Source organism: Python bivittatus, unplaced genomic scaffold (assembly GCF_059951505.1).
Source record: "Python bivittatus isolate LINGU-HERP-01145 unplaced genomic scaffold, Pbiv_v1 ctg000210_np1212, whole genome shotgun sequence".
Taxonomy (NCBI): Eukaryota; Metazoa; Chordata; class Lepidosauria; order Squamata; family Pythonidae; genus Python; species Python bivittatus.
Genome location: NW_028277053.1, coordinates 8,122,144 through 8,144,489, shown reverse-complemented (window position 1 = coordinate 8,144,489; position 22,346 = coordinate 8,122,144). Strand labels below are relative to the sequence as shown.

Below are 22,346 nucleotides of genomic sequence, written 5' to 3'. Positions count from 1 at the left end.
TCAGATGCCTTATTTAACAGCTGCAGCTGAGAGGGAAAAGGATGGGCTTGTATTGAGCACCTTCTCCTTCAAAAGGGGCCCAGAGGGGACAGACCAGACACATATTTGAAACTGGAAGCATGGAAGACTGCTAGGAAGCTGCAGGGGCATTTTGTGAGGGAGGGGTTGCAACATCTGGTAGCCCAGAGTTCATCACAGAGGAAACTGGCTGTGTGAGAATTCTCTGGGTGAGATCTTGGGCACTGGGAGCCCTTCATATCAAAACCTTGGGAAGCTGGACTGCGTAGAACAGTTTCTCAAATCTCAGCAGCTTTAAGAAGAAGCTGGCTGGGGAATTCTGGGAGTTGAAGTCCACACATCTTAAAAGTTGCTGAGCTTGAGAAACACTGGTTTAGAACAAGCTTCACTTTTTATTTCCCTAAATTATTGGCATCTGGCCAAATAGTTGCTTGAACTGTTTATGGAGAGGCAGATAGTTGGCATAGGGAATCCTTTTTATATTCTAAAGCAAAAAATTAAAAAATGGTCATTTTTAATCCTCTACCATTCTGGTTGATCTGAGCTTTCAGCTGCCCCAGGACAGAGGACTTATTGGCTAGGTACATTCAACTTTCTGAACCAAAAACTAGCCAATCACATTTTAGCCTGGTGTGTCCTATGAGCCCAGACACCATCTTGGTATCCTTAATTCATGCACTGTAACCAAGAACAAACCTAAGGCAGAGCATCCAGGTGAAAGAGATTCAAAATGGCATTGATACACAGTTTGTACAATGCAGTGAGTCTAAAACATGGCACACTGGCATTTAAAGATGGTGCCAATGTGCTCTCACTGCATTTAGTATGTCAGGTGAACATGGGCCTATTAAAGTAGGGTTAAATATCCTGTTTTATTGTTATGTATGATATAGGCCACTGTTTTCCATCCCAGATATCTGGAACTTTTATGCTCCTCACCTCTGGACTTTCTTTGGATTCTGCTACTTTGCTTTTATTTATTGCCAAAGTATTTTCCTGAACCTTGATCTTGACTTGTTTATGATTCTGCTTTCTGAACTTCTGACTCCACTTTGGTATCTGCTATAATTGCCTTTTCTATGGGTTCCTCTACAGTGGCAACTTTGCACCTTGAACCAGCCCAGCCTGTACACAAACTGGATGTTGTCTTCTCTAAACACATGGTTAGAACTAATTTCGTGCTGCTTTCCAAGATGTATAAATAAATAAAAAAGTTTGGTGGCACCTTAAAAACTTTGTTAGCACAAGTTTGGTGGATGATAGTCCAATTGATCTGAAATATGAAATAGCCTTGAGAGAAGAACATTTTACATACATGCAGTTATTCTGGGTGTGTGTGTGTTGGGGGGGGGGGGAAGAAAAGCAGGGAGAGGTCAGAGAGAGAGAAGGAGAGACAGAATCACTTCTGAGGTGGGAGAGAGAAAGACAGAATTGCTTTCAATGTTGTTCATAAATAATTTCCAAGGGAGTTGCCATGTTAGTCTTTGCAGTAAAAACAGTCCTGTGTTATCTCAAGGAATAATAAATCAATTACTGTATGAGATTATTGTCTTGGGAGAGAAGTAAAAAAAAAGGGAGGGGAAAACAGTGAAAGGACGATACATATAACAGCAGTTAGGTGTGATGCACGTGGGAGCGAACCGTTAGCTAACAATATAGCCTGGCAAAGCTTTGGTTTATGCTTATTCCTTTAGAACGAACATTTAAGAGAGCATAGGTTGAGTATTCTGGATGATGAACTGCTGGTGGGAAAAGGGTTACAGTCCTTGTAAAGCTGTTTGACCAAAGCATGATGAACTGAATCAGGAGGGCTTTGAACTAAATCTTGCCAGGGTTGCAGACAAAATCCCTGAAGTAAGCGGGTCAGATAAAGGCTCGCAAGCTTTTGTAGGAAGATAGAGGATTGCTTTCATGGGGCCTAATAAAAAAATGAGGAAGAACATTGGCTTGTGAAGTCCATGGCTTTAGTTGCCTACACTAAGGCACAGAGTGCAGGAAATAAACAAGATGATCTTTAGTGCTTAGCAAAAGTAAAGCTTCCTTCAAGTCAAGCTTGACTGTGAGTGACTGCATGGATATTGAATTAAGTTTATTTATTTAGGATTATAGCCCACTTCAATATAACAAGTTCTAAGTGGCTTACATTCCTGGTTTACAGTAAAAAGGATTAAAACAGTAAACCCAGCAAACATAACAATAACATTCTCTCTCATCATAGCATGCCAAAGAACCACAAACCCCAAATCAATACAATCACATAAGTTGAAGGCAGGAGGCACTCCAGCCACATCAGTCTCTTCTGGAAGAGCCAGGACTTTAGGACTTTCCTAAACCTCAACAGAGGTGGTGCTAGTCTGATTTCAGGAGGGGAAGCCAGCAATGGAGAAATCTTGTTCGTGTGGCTCGCCGGGCCCCGAAAGCCACTCCTTCCAGAACTCACTGAACGGGCAGGTATTGCCTGCCAGCAAAGGGTCTCAAAGACATGCAAGTCCTGAGTCATGTAGGTCCTTCAAGGTACAAACAGCATCTTGAATTGCATCTAGAAGCCAACTAGTAACCAGTGCAGCTGTTGCAGTCAGTCACACGGGCAAAATGAGAACCCCGGTTACTACTGCAACAGCTGCATGTGCCTGGCCCTTTCCCCCCCGAAATAATATGGAGGTGATTTACCCTTGCCTTCTTCTGGCATGACCCCAGTTTCTACAGCCCTGGATTTCCTAGTGGGCTCCCATCCAACTAGACTAAACTCAACGCTGCTTAGCTTTATAAGATCACCAATACTGGCTAGTATAGAAAGCCAGATATGAATTCAAAGGTGTAACAGGGTGATGATCATAAGATCTCCAAGATTTTATTTTATTTTATTTTATTTTATTTTATTTTATTTTATTTTATTTTATTTATTTATTTATTTATTTATTTATAAGACATAACTATCTTATATGCTATAACCCTGGGCAACTCACAAAAATAATGTTAAAACATAAAAAGGAACATAAAAAACCAACTCCCAGCACCCCAAAAACAACAGTCCCCCAGATGCTGACGTTCATATTTACTGGGCTCCAGTCTTGCCTAGCCTAATGCCTGGGGGAAGAGCCAGATCTGCAAGGCCTTCCAGAATGCTAGAAGGGCGGGAGCACGCATTAGGCTCAGGCCTTGTTTCTCCTACCAACTGTGGTCTCCTGGTGAGAAAACAATCACCAATCACTCTCTCTCGGCAGGACAATGACAGGTGAGTGTAGGTGAGCCTTTAAAACGGATGGTTTAGCCACATCTCAAATTGCCCACTAACATTGGGAAGTATTCTGCACCTGTTACCTGTCAGTCTGACTATTTCTGAATGTGGGACTAGTGCTTTTCTGAAAGTGTGCTAAACCTGTGTTCAGAATTAGCCTGGATGAAGCAGGAGGGAGTGATTAATTACAAGCAAGCTCTATCCTTCACTAGTGCTGGAAAGAAAAGGCTGGCAGCATACAGAAATAACCGGTGAAGTAGGCAGAATGGTATATAGGGGTAAAAAAACTGGTGGAGCATTGATCATGCTGTCATGGCTCCCATTTTGATTTTTTTAACCACACCTTCCAGACCATCCTGTGAGCTAAGCATTCCAGCTGGGGTGCCTGGAAATATTAAGCATTTATTGGTTGTTGTTATATTCAAAGGAGGTGGTAACTTAAATGAGAATCCATATTTTAAGACTGTTAAAATAAGGATTCTCATTTTTAAAATAATGTTAAAAATAACTGTAGCTTTTCAGCTATTTCACAACTTATTAACTCAGGGCTTTAAAACACGGGTAGCAAAGACTTAAGCCTCTGATTTCCTCCCCTAGCAATTAATCTGCCTAGCTGTGGGCTCCACGCCATCAGGCGCTTGCATGCACGGGATAGATTTGTCCTGCACTGAAATGCCACAAAAAGGGAAAGAGCCTCAGGCATTAATTGATGTGTTTGTTCTGCTTGGTAATCATTAATTGTCCTCTGAAATAAAGCAGAATAAATGGCAGCACAAAGAGGTCAATAGGAGCCCCTCAGATGCAGTGCTTGCTGGTTCAAGGTGGTAAAAAAGGGTGTTCTTTGGGGGTGCTTTTGCTATAGATCTTTGGAATTATACGCTTTTAGTTTGCTCAGCCCCTGCTACGAGAAACTCCATCTACTCTGACATCCCCCCAAACAGACTTAGAGTGACCATTTCAAGAGCTCCGAAGACCTTCCCTGCCTTCCTAGCATGAAGCAACCCATGTTTTGGAATGTGCTGGAATACGTTTGCCGACTGCTGGGCGTCTTGACTGGAGCAGGTGAGAACCATTGCTGGGGGAGCCTTCCTTCCTTCTATTTCTCTTACTGAAGTGTTGCTCCTGGCACCGTACAACTTGGGATTTTTCTCTTAGTTTTCTTGGGCATTATGAGAGCTCCCCAGGAGGGGAGAAGCAGAGCAATTACCTTTGCCCTTTTAAGACTTGAAGGTCCTCTTGTGCTTTTTATCAGTTTTTGTTAAGAACATTTGGGAATGGATGAAAATTGGAGGAAGGAAAAAAAATTGGCAGAAGGAAACTTGATAGTATCTCTTACTTCTTCCATCCTCTAAGGGAGAGTTTACAGGTAACCTCTAGACAACTGAGGCATGGATGTGAAGTTAGCACCCCCAATAGTGAAACTACTGACTGTGCTGTTTGGAGTGGTAGTTATGGCAGTGTGTTATTGCCATGCCATTAAATGCTTCTCAGTGAATGCCCTATGGTCAAAAACATGGGATAAAACATGGCAAAGGAAATAAAATAGATAAATAAATACACGGTTATAAACAGTCATCTACATTAACACAGTAACTGCAACAGATGCCATATGAGAGGAGACACGAGGGGCTGTCCTAGTTGAGACCCACATTTGTTCATGAGAAACCTTCAGGTATATGCCTGGAACCCAAACAGGCTGGACTAGATCCAGTCCTGTGAAAACTGAGGTGGGAACCACCAGTTCTCAGCTAGAGATAGCCATGATGGTCTTGGCCAGGCAACTGCCTGTCTTCAAGACCACCAAGCACCATGCCAGTTGTCTGTCATTCAGAAGGGTGGGAGGAAGAAGCCATGAGATTAGACCTCTGAGGCAAACAACTGTTTAGGATTACTTTATTTTTCTCTGTGATAAAGATTTTTATCCTTCTGAGCCATGTCTGTGAAACTTCTGCCAAGTCAAGCAAGTGAATACAAGTTGTGAAGTGTAGGAGATTTGTAGTCTAGTGATGAATTCATGTCTGGAAGCCTGGCACTAAATCTTTTTCTCACACATATACCACTATTTCCATTGTTTAATTTCTATTATTTCTCTTCCATTTCTTGCTTTCCTTCCTCTTCCCTCTTAGGATTCACTATTTCCCCAAAATTACACTTTCTTAATTAATGAATATGTCCCATTGTCTAGGTGCTTTTCATATAGATATTTCTCCAGATGTTCTCCCCATAATGCTCCTGACTCTTCTAAAATTTCCTTCTTCCACTGGCATAAGATTCCTACGTGAATTTATCTTTGGTTGCTGCTAGTAGAGGATTTAGGAATAATATCAGGGATAGGAATACATTATAATTAACATAGCTATTTAATGATCATATGAATAGCTATCAGGAACACACACACACACACACACACACACACATATATATATATATATATATATATTCTCTTTTAGTGACTGCCTCATTTAGTGGCTGTTTGCAATTAAAATGGTGATGAAAAAGGACCTTTATGACCAATCTTCGCATTTACAACCTTTGTAGGTCTGTAAAGCAAAGAAAAGATGAAGAAAGATCATAAGCACAGTCATGGTTTCACTTAGTGACCGCTTCGCTTAATGACTGAGTTGCCGGTTCCAATTGTGGTTGCTAAACCAGGACTACCTGTATTAGAATAAAAATCCTCTATATTCCTATATCATTAAGTAAGTCTTATGTCAGTAAGTCTTATGCGGAAAGGCTGAAGGAATAGCATATCTTTATTAAGACTTTGCATAGGTCTGAAATGAAGTGGAAGGGGTGCTTTGGAACACACAGGGGCAGCTCTTTAAACAGCCATGTCTTTTTGCAGGCTTCTGGGTGAGCTGGAAAAAAGACACAGCTGCTTCAGTGAGTCTACTCATTTTATAGAAGTGCTATAGCCAACCTCTTCTGAATAATTTTTGAAGCATGCACAGCCCTAACATTTAGCCTTAAGAAACAATGGCTGAAGGGGAATATAATAGCACATTTCAAATACCTGAAAGTCCCCACACAGAAGAAAATCAAGATCTGTTATTGAGAACCCAGAGTGCAAAATTCAAAATAAGGGACATAATTCAGATTAATTAATGGGAAAGCAGGTTCTCACTGAATGTTAGGAATAAACTTCCTAACAAGAAGAGTAATTTGGCGCTGGAACCCATTGGCCAGAGAGGTGATGGGCCCCCCTTTATAGCACGTGTTCAAGCAGAGATTAGACAGTCATCGTTTGGAGATGTTTTGATTCGGATTCCTGCACTAATTAGGGGGTTGGACTTGACAGATTGAAAGGTCTCTTCCAATTTTAGATTTTATGATTCACTTATTTTATGAATGCTCTTTGTGAAGGTCTTAATTACATTTCACTAACAGTTTGTAATTTCAAAAATGTGTGGAGGCTAGTACTGAAAAATGATTAAAGAGGCCCCGAGAAGACTTAAAAAAACATTTCAGCTGTAATTTGAGAACAGTGTCATGTCCCTTATTTGTGTTGCTCTACGTTGGATGGGATTCCCTGAGTTACTTGATTAAACTCTTCTGTCTTTCACACTCAAAAATGAAGGGTGAAAAAATACCCTTCATTAATAAGTAAAGGAAAATAAAGAAATGTCATTGAGTCTAAAAGTATATGGAACTGTATCTTTAGTCATGAAGAATTACTAGAAGAAAAAGTTAAGGAGACAGATTGAAAGCTCAGATCCCAATTTAGGTGGCCATTAAATGTGTTGGTTACACATACAACCTGGGTGTCCCAGGTGGCATCCATAGAGGATGGTGTGCCCAGTGAGACTTGCTTGGTGTCCATCAGGCTCAATAGCCCACTCTATTTTATTTTACTTTACTTATTTTTCAATTATTTTAATTGAAACAAAAATAAATGGAATCTGGCCTGCAGCAGAGCAAACAATCAGTCCAGAATGATGTATTTTATTTCCAAGAGTCCCTCTTGGTCCCACATAGACTCTAGAGGCATTTTCAGAAACTAGAAATGACCTGTGGCTTAACTCGAATGCATTGTTTGGAATTGTGCCCATCTGCTCAGAAAAGAGACAGAAGAAATTGAGGTAGTTGAGAACATCTGGCTGAGGGATCTTGGGAGAATGGCAGGGAGTGACCTCACTCATTTGTCTTCTTGTAAATTGGTGATTTGTGTACCCTCTATGACAGTTTTTTTTTTATGAGAATGTCCATGAACTATGAACACCAAAAGTGCAAAAAGAAATGCAAATGGAGGGTCAAGGACCTGACTTACAGTTCTGATGGATTAATTCATTGCATATTTGCAGGTGTTGAGTGAAGAAGAATGTTGCTGTATAATGAGGTTTGTTGTAAAATCTGATCCTTCTTGGACTTGCTGAGTTATTGAAATGTTCTGGTTTCTCACTGACACACTCATGTGATCTCTGCTAGGCCAGCACTGAAGGCTCCTTCTGTAACTAGGTATAAATAATGGCAGGAAAAGATTTGTAAGCCTGTGACTGAGTTGTTTTATTCCTCAGCTAGTTGAGATCAGTTTTCTGAGGGGGACCAACACTTTAGCAGTATTGCTCAACCTTGGTGGCTTTAAGATGTGTGGGCTTCAACTCCCAGAATTCTGGGAGTTGAAGCCCACACATCTCAAAGCCACCAAGGTTGAGCAACACTGCTTTAAAGGAGCAAGGAGCAGGTGGAATGCCCCAGGAATCCCAGTCTAAATCTAATGCTTTCCTTCTAAGCCAAGTCTATCCAGGCAACACTGATTACAGTCTCTAATCCTTGGCTGCGATTTCTTGGTTCTCTTTCATTTGTTCTCATAGACCCATAGATAAGAAGCTGAGTGCAGAGCATGAGACATGGCAGTATGTTTTAGGTGACTGAAATTTGATTGGAAAAAGGAGGGGGAATTACATGGGTACAGCCTGACGGATTCCAGTCCATGTTAGGCTGGGCAATCTGTGGCTTAAAAGCTGCAGGTGGCCCTGTAATCCCTTTGTGGAAGTGATTGCAACTTCTCTCAAGGGTACTTGAGGGTACTACTGCAAGATGAGGGCAATTTCCACTATATGAAGATAGGGAAACACCTAAAAATGGCAGTGTATACTCTGAATGTCAAGAAAAACTCCTTCTGAAACACACCCACCTACATGTGATGTGGCTCCATCCATTTTGCAGCTCTCAACTACCCCAATATTGTGAATTTCACTTTAACCACCAAAAGGTGGCTCAGTCCTTACATACTTAGTCTCTTGCATCATGTAGTGCCCCCTTGGGCCTCTGCACAGCTAACTAGCAGCATCATTTGATATAGAGCGACATTGTTCTGGCAAAGTATTTGTCTTGGCCTCAGGCTCTTAGGTGGAGTGGCAATGATCTTCTGAGAGAGTTGGTGATGACCAGATGTCCTGCTCTTTATGTGAGTCCATCTATGCGAAGCCAGATCCAAGGACAAGTTGGGGATGCTGCTGGTGTACTGTGGATCCTGCTGCCAGCAGCATCTGCCCTTGAGCTTCTTGACCTGCTGATGCAGCTGATTATGGATTCTCCCAGATGGATGGTACTGGGGGATTTCAGGGTCCATCTTCTGGGAAGCAGAATGGCTCACGATTTCATGGCCTCCATGGGAACCAACTCATAGCTATTGGATCTAATTGCCACTCTGGAGCAATTGGTTGGTGATCTGAAAGTGGAATCTCTATTCCAGATGTGGCCACAGAATGCAGAATATAGTGGAAGCATTTCTTCCCATGATGAGGACCAAATGCCTTGATTAATGTAATCAGAGTTTCCATTAGTCATCTTAGCATCTACATCATTCTTGCTCATTCATTAAGACAACTGTCCAATTTCACATGTAATGCCACCATGCAAAGTCATACACTTGATGGGCAGGAATGATTATTGATTTTCATTTAATTAATTTGTTTAATGTTTATACTATACAGTCATATGACTCTCATATGACTTTGATCAACTTGAGCCCAGTATTCTAATCTTTTGAAACTCGAATTGGTTTGCTATGGCACTGTGCATTCCTTTCAGTTTTCTGTCATCTGCAAATTTGGCAAGTATCTGTCAGAACTGGGCAGGCTGTAAACCACCTGCTCCTCAATTTACCTTTTACAGATTTTCAGCAATATTTTTTTTTTTTTTGTTTTTAAACAGGAATGAAATAAATTCTGCTTCTGCTAGGCACAGTTCATCTGTTTTGTGTCAACCTGCCCAAGAACCACCTTCAAAAAGAAAAAAGGGTGAAAATTTAGTCTCCCCCCCCCAATTCCAGTGCCAACACTGCATTATCACCCATGTCCCCACCATCTGTCAGAGGCTAATAATAGTAGTAACATAATCATCATCAGAAATAATAATCAATAATAATAAATGAGGAGGAGGAGGCCTCCAACGGTTGCAAAAAATTGCTTACCCTGGATCCAAATTATCTAACAAGTGAACAAATTTTCTCTGTCAATCTGAAAAATATCAATCGATCGATCAATCAATCAATCAATCAATCAATCAAATCTTTATTACATTCATAGACCAGCATAAATCTTGAATAAGTGTTCCAAGAAGAAAAGATATCTCTGAAGATGACACCTCTGTTCTACATACAGCTACTTCCATCCTTATAAGAATGTTACATCACACTAAAGCTCCTTTCTTTGGAAATTCTTCTCAAGGGAGTTTAATGGCTAGGGAAAAGGCTAATGTTGCTACAGCTGAAATGTGACATGCATCAAAGTCTGGTGTGAGATACAGTGATGTTATGTGTGCCATGACATATGATAGAAATGATCCAAATTATGTAATTTGTGTTATTTGCACAATTATGTCATGGCACATGTGACTTCCCTCACTCTCCATGGAAACCATGGATGATACCTCTCCATTGTTAAGATGACGTGCTTCACAAGCTCTTCTTACTTCTTCTATTTCTTTTGCATTTCAGTGCTCCTTGGTGTGGGCATAGACACGCTCCTGCATGGACAGTTTAAGAGCCTGGCTCTTTACCTCCTGTGAGTATGACTGTCAGATCTGAGGAAAGAACAGTGGATCTGGACCCTCTCTTGAATTACATCATGGTCTCAGATCATTATGGAGGGAAGTCCACAGGGATGAACAACCTGCAGCTGGATTGCAACTCCCTGCATTCCTTGGCTTGGATAAGTCTAATGGGAATTGTAGTCCAACTACACCTCTCTACCAAGAGAGCCATCTCTTTTCTAAATTGTGGTGAAAGTGAAAAAAATAATATTTGCATTCTGAGTCACCTGTTATGTGAAGAATAAGAAGTTCCCTTCTGAATTAGTCCAAGTTTTTTCCTTCTGAATGTTTATTAACAGTGAAGCTGAAGATTCTTGGAAGCCCACTGAAAGCCCAGAAGATGACAGTCATCTTCTGGCCCTCTGCAACTGAATGCAGAGATTCCATGTAGCTATTGTGCTGGGCCCTGAATAAGTTATACACAATAAATCTATCTGACTTCCTTTAATAGCATCCAAGCTCTGGGCTTTCATCACATTTTATGGTAGTGAACAACTATCTTCCCAGGGTTCTTTATGGCAAAAGGGCCAGGGCTTTTCCCCTTATTTGCAAGGATTAAAAGTGTTCTACAAAGAATTTGGGGCCAGAAGGAGGGCAGCTCACCTTCTCTTGTCAGTGGCTTCTGGGTATGTTTCTTTCTTTTTTCTTTCTTTCAAAAACTTCTGTCTGTTCCTAATAGCATGAGGGTTTTTTTCTTCCCACCTTCTTCTCCATCATCCCTTCCTTGTTAGAGAGATCACCAACCACGCAACTTTGTATGGTCTCCCAACCTCAATCATGTGGCATTAACTGTCTTGCATGGATGGTAGATGTCAAACTGGACAGAATGTTCAGTGCAGCAAAAATAGCAATTCTAACTCTTTCTCTCATCTATGTCCTCTTTCCCGGGATCTATTCTCAGGTGTTTGTATGTGAAGAGAGCCATGGAGATGGCCTTGAGGGGAATATTCAGAAACTCTAACAGGAACAACAAGGGCAGAAGCATTACAGGAAAGGAGAGAATATTAGGAAGAGACTCGAGCTGGCTCTTCCCTGTCTCAATGGGATATAAGACTTGTAAGGTTCTGTCTCAATAAAGTATAGTTCTAGTCTTCCTGTAGGGTTGGTTTCTCGATCCAGTCTACCTCATAGGGCTGGCAGTAAGTTGTAGTGGAGATTCAGGATAGATTACTATTTCTTTTAATGGAGAAAGCAATCTCAGAGTAGTTCTCCTGGGGTTTCAATAGTCTTGCCACGACCAGTGTCTAAATGCTGCTATGACGACATGTAACATTCCCACATGTTAATAGATTTGAGGGGCTGGGAGAGATTTTTCAACCAGTCTGGCAGTTCTTCCTGTTGAAACTCTCTATTTGCAAGATTCTTTTTCCTATCCCTCACTTCTTCCTCTTATCTCAACACCCTGAATTTTTGCATTGTAAGGCACTTCTCTTTCTACCTGTCTCAGTTTCTTTAGTCAGTCATCTTGGTCTGAAGTGAATTATTTTATTCTTTTAGGGGCCAGAATTATTTTATTCTTTTAGGGGCCAGAAGCTCATTTCGCTGCATCTATTAGCCATTGAGGGGGCAGATATTCCTATACCAGGGCTGTCTGAGGTGGGGAGGGGGGCTGAAGAGTCAAGATGTGAGCCACACCTATGCAGTCAAAGCACAGCCCCCTTTTTTGTGTCATGGCATATGTAAAACAGGGGTGGGGTCTCAATCATATGGTTCTGGCTGCCATCCTGACTTTTTTGACATCCTCCCTGTGGAAACCCCTGATTATTATCTTTCCAACTGCGCTGTATTATTTTTTAATCAAACATAAGCGATTTACTGAACAAGAACAGAGAGTTTTGTTGTAAAGCTCTCAGTCATTATTGTTTCACCTTCCTTGCCTTTAAAAAAAAAAATTAACAAAAGAGAAAAGAAAAACCACAACAATATAACTAAAGATTAAAATTAAGGGATGCAAAGAAAAAAAATAAGTTCACAAATAAAGCCACCTCAAAATGCCCTCTTCTTTGTCTGGCAGAAACAAAGACTCTGATATAAATATTGAGAAATAATATATCCATTACTGTGAATCTGATATAGATTTATCCTTCCAGCACTAAATTTTACTGATTGTTCCCCCATGCATGAAAAGTTCTTGATGTCTTGAATATTTCAAAATACTGGAGGTATAGCCAAGAGGAACATATGCATCTGACATGTAATGAACAATATAAACTCATATTAAATTAATATTCTTGTGGATTTCAGCCCAAAATGTAGCAATTATAGGACAAGCAAAATAAAAAATTGTGTTGTATTAACCTCATTTTGAGATTAAATCTCACATTCCTTAAAGAAACTTGCATTGATTTGCATGAATAGGTCATTTTTCAAATGTAAATATTTGTTTTTATGTAAATAACATCCATTTCATCCATTCCTTCAATCCTGGAATGACTGGGATTGAACTAAATATATTTTATTTGCATTGTAGTGATGAAGTTCATGTGCTGCTCCTGTTGCAAAGCCAGTAAGGCCCCTTCCAACTCATGCATTCCCTGATCCGTAGAACATGAGTCTTCCAAAACTCCTCACAGATGGGGTACCTCAGAAGTAGCCTTGTTGCTAAAATTGTGTAGATTTATTGACTGATTGATTTAAAAAATTTGTATGGCCACCCTTTTTAAACAACTCTGAGCAGCTCACAACAGCAGTAAAACCAGTAACTATAAAACATAACCATAAAACAATAAAACAGTAAAACAATCAAACAAAAACCTTGCGCCTTAATCGTCCCCTTAGGATGCCCCGCAGCAAGCTCCAATTACCCTCATTCCATTCTGCCTAGCCTAGCCTAGCCTAGCCTAGCCTAGCCTAGCCTAGCCTATCCAGCGCCTTGGTGAAAAGCCGGGTCTTGATGGCCTCCCGAAAGGTTAAAAGCGGGGAGGGGGGCGGCTGCTGAATCACTGCAAGGTAGGGGCAGCCTTGGGAAAGGGACACTTCCGAGGTCCCACCAGGTGTCAGGATTTCAGGGAAGGAATCTGGAGTGTGCCTGCCTTATCCAGTCTAGTGGGATAGGCAGATATGCTTAGGGAGAGGCGGTCCTGCAAATAACCAGGTCCCATGCCATGTAGGGCTTTAAAGGTGATAACCAGCACCTTGAATTGCACCCAGGAGGAAACTGGGAGCCAATGCAGCTTACGCAATAGAGGTGTAATATGGGCGAACCTATGAACACCCAATACTGTGTGCGCCGCTGCATTCTGGACCAGTTGTAACTTCCGAGTGATCTTCAAGGGCAGCCCCATGTAAAGTACATTACAGTAATCCAAACAGGAAGTGATTAAGGCGTGAGTGACTGTAAGCAAGACCTCCTGGTCCAGGAAAGGGTACATTGGGCACACAAGATGGATCAGTGCAAATGCCCCGCTGGCCATGGCTGCCACCTGCTTATCAGGCAGGAGCTGTGAGTCCATGAAGAGCCCCAAAATGCGCACCAGCTCAGTCTGGGGGAATGTAATCCTGTCCAAAGTCAAAGATGACAAGTCCCCAGACCCAGGGGGCCAAAAACCCGGAGCCCCTCCATCTTGCTAGGGTTGAGCTGAAGTCAGTTCCTCCCCATCCAAATCTTTCAGCCTCCAGGCACTTGGATAGCACCCCAACAGCATCACCTGCCCGGCCAGGGGTAGAGAGGTACAGCTGGGTATCATCAGCATACTGACGATATGGCATCCCATGCTGTTGGATGACCTCACCCAGTGGTTTCAGGTAGATGTGAAAGAGGAGAGGGGAGAGACTGCTCCCTGAGGCACCCCACACCACAGGGGCCTAGGGATCGACCTCTCCTTGCCCACCAATACCAACTGGAACCCGCCATGGAGAAAGGAGGAGAACCACCGCAGACTGGCTCCGACTCCCTGGAGCCAGTCCAGAAGGATAGCGTGGTCGATGGCACTGAAAGCGTGGCCAGTGCCGTCTCAGTGCTATGCCCCGGCCTGAACCCAGACTGAAAAGGGTCCAGATAACCCACTTCATCCAGGGCCCTCTGAAGCTGCATGCCGACCGCCCTCTCAACAACCTTTCCCAAAAAGGGAAGGTTGGAGGCTGGGCTAAAGTTGTCTAACACAGCTGGGTCCAAGGATGGCCTCTTGAGAAGGGGGCATACCATCACCTCCTTTGAGTCAGGCGGTACCACCCCCCCACCCCAAAGAGGCCTTAACCACCGCTCGGACCCAGCCACATGCCACTTCGCGGGAGGCCTTAACCAACCAGGAAACAAGCTCTGCTCAGGTGCCGGTGCTTCTGTAACGCGCTCAGTGCCTCCACCCGAGCAGGCCTTCCATCCAACATCTTACCCAACCCTTCTTTCACCCAACTCTCCAGCACCCAAAACCAGATGTTCTTCTTTCACCCCCCTGCCTCGCTGTCCCCCTGCTCTCACCCAGGCACCAGAGGAGCCACACGCCCCCAAAGGGACTGGGCCGCAACACCCACAGCCCACCCCCCATCTCTCACACGAAGGGAGCAAGAAAGCCCCAGCCACGCCCAGCCCCCACTCCACCTACCAAACCATATAAAAGCTCCTGGTCCATACAAATGTCCTTAATGCGGGGGCCAGCCACTTCAGTCCCAGTCCTCCCAGACTGGCAAAGGAATCCACCAAAATGGCTGCTTTACCATGTGGCCACTTGAGGGGCTGCTGCAAGACACAAGGCAGCTTCCCCCACCGGTCCACCGCCTTGTTCCTGCCCCCGCTGCCGCAAACCGCCTGCTACCTGAGCCCTCCACTCCACCCAGGACCCGGCAGCCACCGCCCCTTCCTCAGCCTGTGCCGGCCCAGCCGGTCTTTATATTCTCTGTGGCAGCTGGCCCAAGATGGAGGGCAGGAGCTAAGCGGCTAGTCTGTCGCCACTCACTCTGCCACACTGCCACGTCCTCTGGAGTCCGTTCCATGCTGCCCATCAGCTGGAGCAAAGGCAGCTGATCCACTCCCTGAGGAGCCTCTGCAGTGGAGGGGCCACCACGTGACTCAGTCCCACTCAGCTGCCGCCCACAGAGACATCGACAGCACTACCAGCCCCTTCCCACCGCTTGGTCCATTGCTGCCGTGCCAGTTGCCTCTGCTGCGGTTGCTCTTCCCGTTCCTCCTGCTGGCCAGGAAACTGGTCCTAACATTGTTGGCTGCCCACCGAATCGACCAGGACCACCAACGCCTCCACACGCCACGTACACGATCCTCCAAATTCCTGGCAAAGTGAGCCTACTAAACAGCCACCCACCTCGGTGCCAAGATGGGGGTGGGGGGAGATGCTAGACTAGCTTGTTGGATGCTGTGCTTCTGGGTGTTTTGTTATGCAAATCCGCAGAGCCTCTTTGCTTGGCACCAGGACATCCCAACCATTTCCAGAGCACATCGACACATGTTCCTGCGAAATCTAGGCATGTGGCTCCAGCCATTCCTTTTGTTCAACTACATTTAGGAAGTCTGTCTCTTCCACCTGGGCTGAAAATAAGGAAATGCGCTCCAACTCTCTTGAAAGCTGTCTATTCCCCCGACAGACAGGTATTCTCTCTAAACATGTTGGGACTTTTGGCATAAAAAGAATCTATCCATCATCTCTCTCTCTCTCTCCCCCTCATCTATCTATTTATATCTATCTAATCTCACACTGATATTTCTTTATTTTCCACCTAATTGGCTGGGGTATTTCCTCTTTTTGCTCCTGTCTTCATCCTGGATCTCCTTTCAGTAAGGAAAGTGATGGTGATCTATTCTTAGAGATGTACAGTAGAACTCTTTCATGACAAAACTACTCTACTTGTGACATTATTTACATTTTTTAAACAGCTCCTTAGAGTGCTTTTATTCTGAAGAAAAGGCAGCTTCCAAGGCCTTGATTTGAAATGTGGTCCGGATCCTTTGCCAATTTCCTCCCTCAAATCTACTCCTGGCCCTAGTTGCTGTTTACTGCAAACATCAGATTTGATGGCAACCATGGATGTGTGGGTTTGCTGCAGAATCCCCATTAAGATTGAGTATCATTCTGGATCAGTTTCTTTTAGTTGCTTTGTCTATAGAGTAAAACTAGCCAGCTCAAACACACTCTTTCAAAAGGTTTGAGTAATATCACGTTAGTCTGGCCTTTACTCTTTCTGGAGTGGTGATTTTCTGAAAGCCATGCTGGATTTCACACTCCATTTACTATTTTGAGATGGCAACTCAGATGTTTATGACTATTTTGATGTGTTTTTTTAGGGTGCTGATGAACCATGAGATGTACTTCGGTTGTTGAGAATATAACTCACCATGGCTTCAAAGAATGATTAAATGTTGGAATATACATGTCAGACACAGTGCATTAACCCCCACCCCCAAAGTAGTTATATTAATCATACTACATTAGACCCCATCCCAAAATTGCTGTGGGAATCCATTTGTACATTTAATGAGGAAGCACATTTTACAATTTTGGGATGTGATATTATCCAGACCTTAAAAGTAATCCTAGATTAATGGGAAGAAGGAAGAACATCTCTCTCTTTCTCTCTCCTATATTTATCCTGAGAAGGAGCAGCAATTGTTAATGTCATGTAACACAGGAGCAGGAATAAGTCTTAATCATCTTCCTCTCTATGGTCTGAAGACTACAGGTAGTCCTCGCTTAGCGACCACTTGTTCAGCAAACTTTCAAAATTACAACCGTGCTGAATGAGTGGTACTTATGACTGGTCCTCAAAGTTCCGGCCATCCCAGCATCCCTGCAGTCATGTGACTGTGAGCTGGGTGCTTGGCAACTGGCTTGCTTGCGACAGTTGCAGTGTCCGACAGTCATGGGATTGCCATTTGTGACTTTCCCTGCTGGCTTCCCACAAGCAAAGTCAACCGGGAAGCCGGCCTGGAAGGTCACGAGTCGCTTTGGTAAGTCACTCGCACCCTCCCCCACCTGGCAGCCACCCCAGACCCACTGCACTCAAGCCTTGCCAGCCACCCATACATCCTCCCCCACCTGGCAACAGCCACTTACTTGTTTTCTGGCCTTCTTGTGATCTGCCTGGGACTCGCTTAACAATGGCAACAGGGAATGCTGGGATTGCTGTCGCAAAGTGATGCAGTCATGTGATGCCGCACTGTACGACCACAGTGCTTAGTGACGGAAATTCCGGTCCCCATTACCGTTGTCAAGCAAAGACTACCTGTAGTGTATTCCCTCGGCTTCCTGCTTGTCCTTACGATTCTTTGTCCTGATGTATCATAATGGATTCCTCCTGTCCATCTGTCCATCCATCCAATTTCCTGCCTTGCCTAGCAAAACCTTGTATGTATCATAGCTGCTTCTCCTTGCCTGTTCTTGGTATCATCCAACTCTACCCCTCTACTTATTTTCTAACACCTGATTTCTGCTCAGCTTTTCTCCTAGTAAGCCAGCAGAGACTGTAAGCTATAAGTCCTCTGCCCAGGAACTCTGTCGCATCGTCTTGTCTTTTGCCTTCGCAGAGCTTGAAAGTGCAACCAGGATGACAGATATTCTACAGAAGCTGAGGCACCCTTCCCAGTTGGTCTGGCTGTTTGACGAGGATTGCTTTCGATTACCCAGTTCGTCTCATTTAATGGATCTCCATGCTTTAGTATTTCAGGGATGGCGGTCTTTCTGTGGGAAGTAGTGTACTTTGCCAGCCTCCTTTTGGTTACCTGCTTCATGTGAGTTTCACTCCTATCCCCATTTTGCCAGAAAGCACTTTCCAATTAAGTTCAGGGCCTTTTTAAAAGGGAAGCCTTTGCTCAGGCCACACCAAGTGTAACTGAGTATTTGAAATGACCAGATAGATCCATATTATTCATTCAAGGCAGTTCAATGTAAGGATAGGAGTTATTTCAATATTTCAGGTTTCCACAAATGCAGTGGTGTATCAGGGTGTGACGTCAGTGGACAAAAGGCAGAGAAAGAATTGGTGGGACAAGTGAGGAGACAGTAGGGAGGAGACACACTCAAATGAACCTTTTGTGGAAATGGACCACCTTCTCCATTTGGCCTCTCCCAGCCTTGAAAATGTATAATATTTTTGCTGAGGCAGAATAGCATGGAGGCAAACCTATGGAGCTTCAGCCCTCTCTCTTATTGCAGCCCCAGGATGGGATCCATGATGCACACTTGTTGGGCCCGAGCCAAACATCGCGGGGCTTTCCAGAAATTCCTAGCCTACGCCCTGCTCTCCATAGCCTGCTTTGTCAGTCCTGTCCATGTCTGGCAGGTCACATTCCCAGGTAAGTGGGATGGTCCACAGCTTTGGGGATGGTGGCGCAGAAACCAGAAATAGCCGCTGCAGTTGGGGGAGTAATCAAAGACCTTCTATTTAAAAGAAGGATGTACAAATTCGCTCCTTGTAGAGGAAGAGGGAATGGCCTTGAATGACAGGAGGAAGAGCTGCTACCAAGGCAATGGTCAGATAAGAGGGGTTTGAGCCAGGGCCAAGAAGGTAACTTGAGAAAACATCTCAGACAAGCCCCTCCCTAGTTCACATGAAAATAAAGGGAGGGAGGAGGAAGCCCATTCAGACTTGCAAGATCCTGTTGCTATAGCTGTTAGAATGAAAGTAGTCCTGACCTACCTGGCATTGGTTTACCTTGTGGGGCTGACACTACTTCGTGAAAAGGTATGGAAATGATACTTTATTAAATAACTTGTCCGTATAAGCAGTAATGCTGAATAAGATAGACTTTGGAATTTGAACAAGGAAGGAGAGTGTTATGAGGGGCAGAGCCATTCACAAAATGCCCAACGCAGCTGTGGGGCTATTCACAAAATGGGGAAGGACCAGTTCTTAAGCTAAGTAAATTCAGTTAAATACATAATATGCCTCTAAAATTATATAAATAAATTAATAAAACCTGGTTAGGTGCAATTTTTCTTTCCCTCTCACCCATTCTGATAGTATGATAGCAGTAGTAATTGATTGCTTTCTGGGACATTGCCAATCCTCACTTGCAAAATAATTTGAAATCAATAGATTAAGATAGTGGAGTGAATTAACCTCCCCCAAAGCTCTAATTTACTGGCTCCTGGTTTTCTCACTGCTACTATTCTGTGCAGGAATGGGAGAAGGAAAAAGATTCAGGTGATGCACAGAAAAAGGGGATGGGCTTTGATTATGCAGTCATTCCTGTCATCTTGATGTTTTTGACCCCTCTAGAGATGCCTCTGCATTTTAGCCCCTTCTCACGGATGTTTAGTACAATAAATGATGGAAAAAATGCTTCTGCTACAAACAAACTTTGCTGCTGCTTCCAGCTTCAATGGCTGCACTCTGAGTGCTTTCAGAAGAGTGATCCTTTGATAGCTAAGATAAAAACTGCCTGTAGTGTAGCTTTTTGCCCCCATGTCCTGCAAACAGATTGGAGGAATTATGATTCCTGATTATTAAACTGCAGGAAGTTTTGATTGATAAAAAGAATATGTCAAAATTGTTGGAGGGAATCCAGGATGAAAATGCTGGTCTGGAAAATCAAGTAGTTTGAGCTGTTAGATGGGACAACTGGAGATTACCTGTGTTTTGCTATGTATTTTATTCTAACCTGGACTAGCTACAGGTTACCTTCCTTCCTTCCTTCCTTCCTTCCTTCCTTCCTTCCTTCCTTCCTTCCTTCCTTCCTTCCTTCCTTCCTTCCTTCCTTCCTCCCTCCCTCCCTCCCTCCCTCCCTCTTTTCCAGGCATCCTGCTAGTGCTCACCAGTCTAGCCTATTTCCTGCTCAGTAAGCAACAGAAAGAAGGCACAGGAAATGGAGCACAAGAACAGAACAGGGACCCCTGTGATGCAGTTATAGATGAACTGGCTGAAGACAGGAGTAGACAAACATCCTCTTTCCACCGTAAATTCAGTTCCCTTGCTGGATATCTGAGGAGCCTCTTCAAAGGCTGCAGAAGGCCAAATGCTTTCATGGCCTCTTCAAGCGTTCTGTCTATGAGGAAGCACGTTGACTTTGAGGAACAGGCGGAGCATATGACACTTCCTCTCAGAGAAGAGCCAGAGGGCCTGGCCAAGGAAAGCACACCTGAAACGGCCTTCATCCTTCCCCCCCAGATATGAGGCTCTGGGCAATTCAAGAACAAGCTCTTAAGGGATGGTCTGCTTTTCTTCCACTGTGTTTAATTATTCAGTCATAGCGTTACACGTAACAGTTCTGACAGCCACTGGAAGAGAGGAATTGCCTAGTCTGAGAAATGGACCTTGATAACATTGCTGAAAAGACTTCTACTTGGATAGAGGAATGTATGGATTGCAGAAGGACATCTCACCTCACCCCATTTCCTTGCCCTTAGGTCTCAGTTGTCCTGAAAAGTCTTTTAAGGAGAAAGTTGATTGGACTGCTATGCAGCATCTCCTTACAGGAATTGCTCAGGTACTTTGAACATGACAAGTGAACATCATGTGAAGGAAGGCCGTGCATGGGACTACAAACAGCTTCCCTTTTGTATGAAGTGGGGTGAGGCCACTTTTGCTTTTCCAGAACCTGAAGCAGGTCAGTCAGCGATTCTCAGCATTGTAAGGCTGCAGGGACAAGAAGATTGGAGATCATTTTCAAAACTATTTTTGAGGGTTGGAGAGTGGTGGTATGGAAGTACTTTGTGTTTTATTTACCTGTTAGCTCCAATGCTAGAAAGCAAATACATATCTAAAATAGAATACTTACTTAAATCTTTTGATGTGGTGATTGTACCAGTGTGATACAATCTTACATATTTTTATTAGAAGAAAGTCCTGCTGTCTTTAATAGTACTTGTGCCAGTAACCATAATTATATATACATAAATCTCAGCACCAGTTATCCCTAAAGTGTGTGTAAGTGTGTGTAGCAAGATAGCTAATCCAATTTACCGTAATTTTTGAAAGCTGAACTAATTTTATACCTAATCCACTTGTCTTGCAGTATGACAAGTGGAAACTCCAGTTCTCTTGATCTTCAGTTCATGGACATAGCCCCTGACATTTTCCTGTAGAATCTGCTCGTATAATTCAGAATTCATGGTTCCATCAATGATGGCAAGTCGTCCTGGTCCAGAGGCAGCAAAGCAGGCCCAAACGGTGATACTGCCACCACCATGTTTCACAGATAGGGTAACGTTGTTATGCTGGAATGCAGTGTTTGCCCTTTGCCAAACATAATGCTTTTCATTCATGCCCAAAAGTTCTATTTTGGTCTCATCTGTCCACAGAACATTCTTCCAGTAGCCTTCTGGCTTATCCATGTGGTCTTTCACAAACTGTAGACAGGCAGTAATGTTCTTTTTGGAGAGCAGTGGCTTTCTCCTTGCAACTCTGCCACGTGCACCATTGTTGTTTGGTGTTTTCCTGATGGTGGTCTCATGAACAATGATGTTCGTCAATGCAAGAGAGGCCTTTAGTTCCTTAGACATTACTCTGAGGTTCTTTGAGACCTCCCAGAGTATTACATGCCTTGCTTTTGGCGTAATCTTGGTCAGTCAACCATTCCTGGGGAGAGTAACAGTGGTATTGAATTGCTTCCATTTGACCTCAATCTGCCTGACAGTGAACTGATGGAGTCAAAACTATTTTTTGGAGGTCCTCTGTTTGAGCCATGACACACTTCCACATACATATGATGTGAAGATCAGACTTTGATAGAGAATACCCAGAATTCTGTTCTTTAAATAAGGCAGGACCTTCCTCATTCATACCTGATTATCATCCCATTGATTGAAACACCTGGCCCTAATTTCCCTTCAAATGAATGGATAATCCTAGAGGTTCACATACTTTTGTCACACACAAATATGTAGCTTTGGATCATTTCCCTCAATAAATAAATGAACAAGTAAAATGTTCTGGACTCATTTATTTAATTGGATTCTCTTTATCTAGTTTTAGGACTGGTGTAGAGAACAGATCACGTTTTAGGTCATAGTTATACAGAAACATTGAAAATTTAAAAGGGTTCATAAACTTTTAAGCACCACTGTATATTTTTGCTTTGTTTTGTTTTCAGATCTTCAATTAACTTTTTTATGTAGTCATCTTGGCTTTTTCTGCTGTCTTCCATGTTTTGCCTTCATTGGATCTGCTC

At 43.3% G+C, this 22,346-nt stretch overlaps 1 protein-coding gene across 2 annotated transcripts; it reads left to right on the top strand.

Moving 5' to 3' along the window:
• The first annotated feature begins 3,859 nt into the window (after window positions 1-3,859).
• On the top strand, window positions 3,860-22,096 carry TMEM72 (transmembrane protein 72). 2 transcript variants are annotated; one of them, XM_015888578.3, is made up of 6 exons: window positions 3,860-4,077; window positions 4,198-4,318; window positions 10,197-10,263; window positions 17,895-17,966; window positions 18,391-18,530; window positions 19,974-22,096. In XM_015888578.3, exons 2-6 carry the CDS (start codon window positions 4,249-4,251, stop codon window positions 20,348-20,350), a joined length of 726 nt encoding a protein of 241 aa, XP_015744064.2. In that variant the 5' UTR covers window positions 3,860-4,077; window positions 4,198-4,248; the 3' UTR covers window positions 20,351-22,096. The 2 variants fall into 2 exon arrangements, with proteins under 2 accessions (XP_015744064.2, XP_015744063.2); XM_015888577.3 differs by having other exon boundaries at window positions 3,860-4,318.
• The last annotated feature ends 250 nt before the right edge of the window (window positions 22,097-22,346 follow it).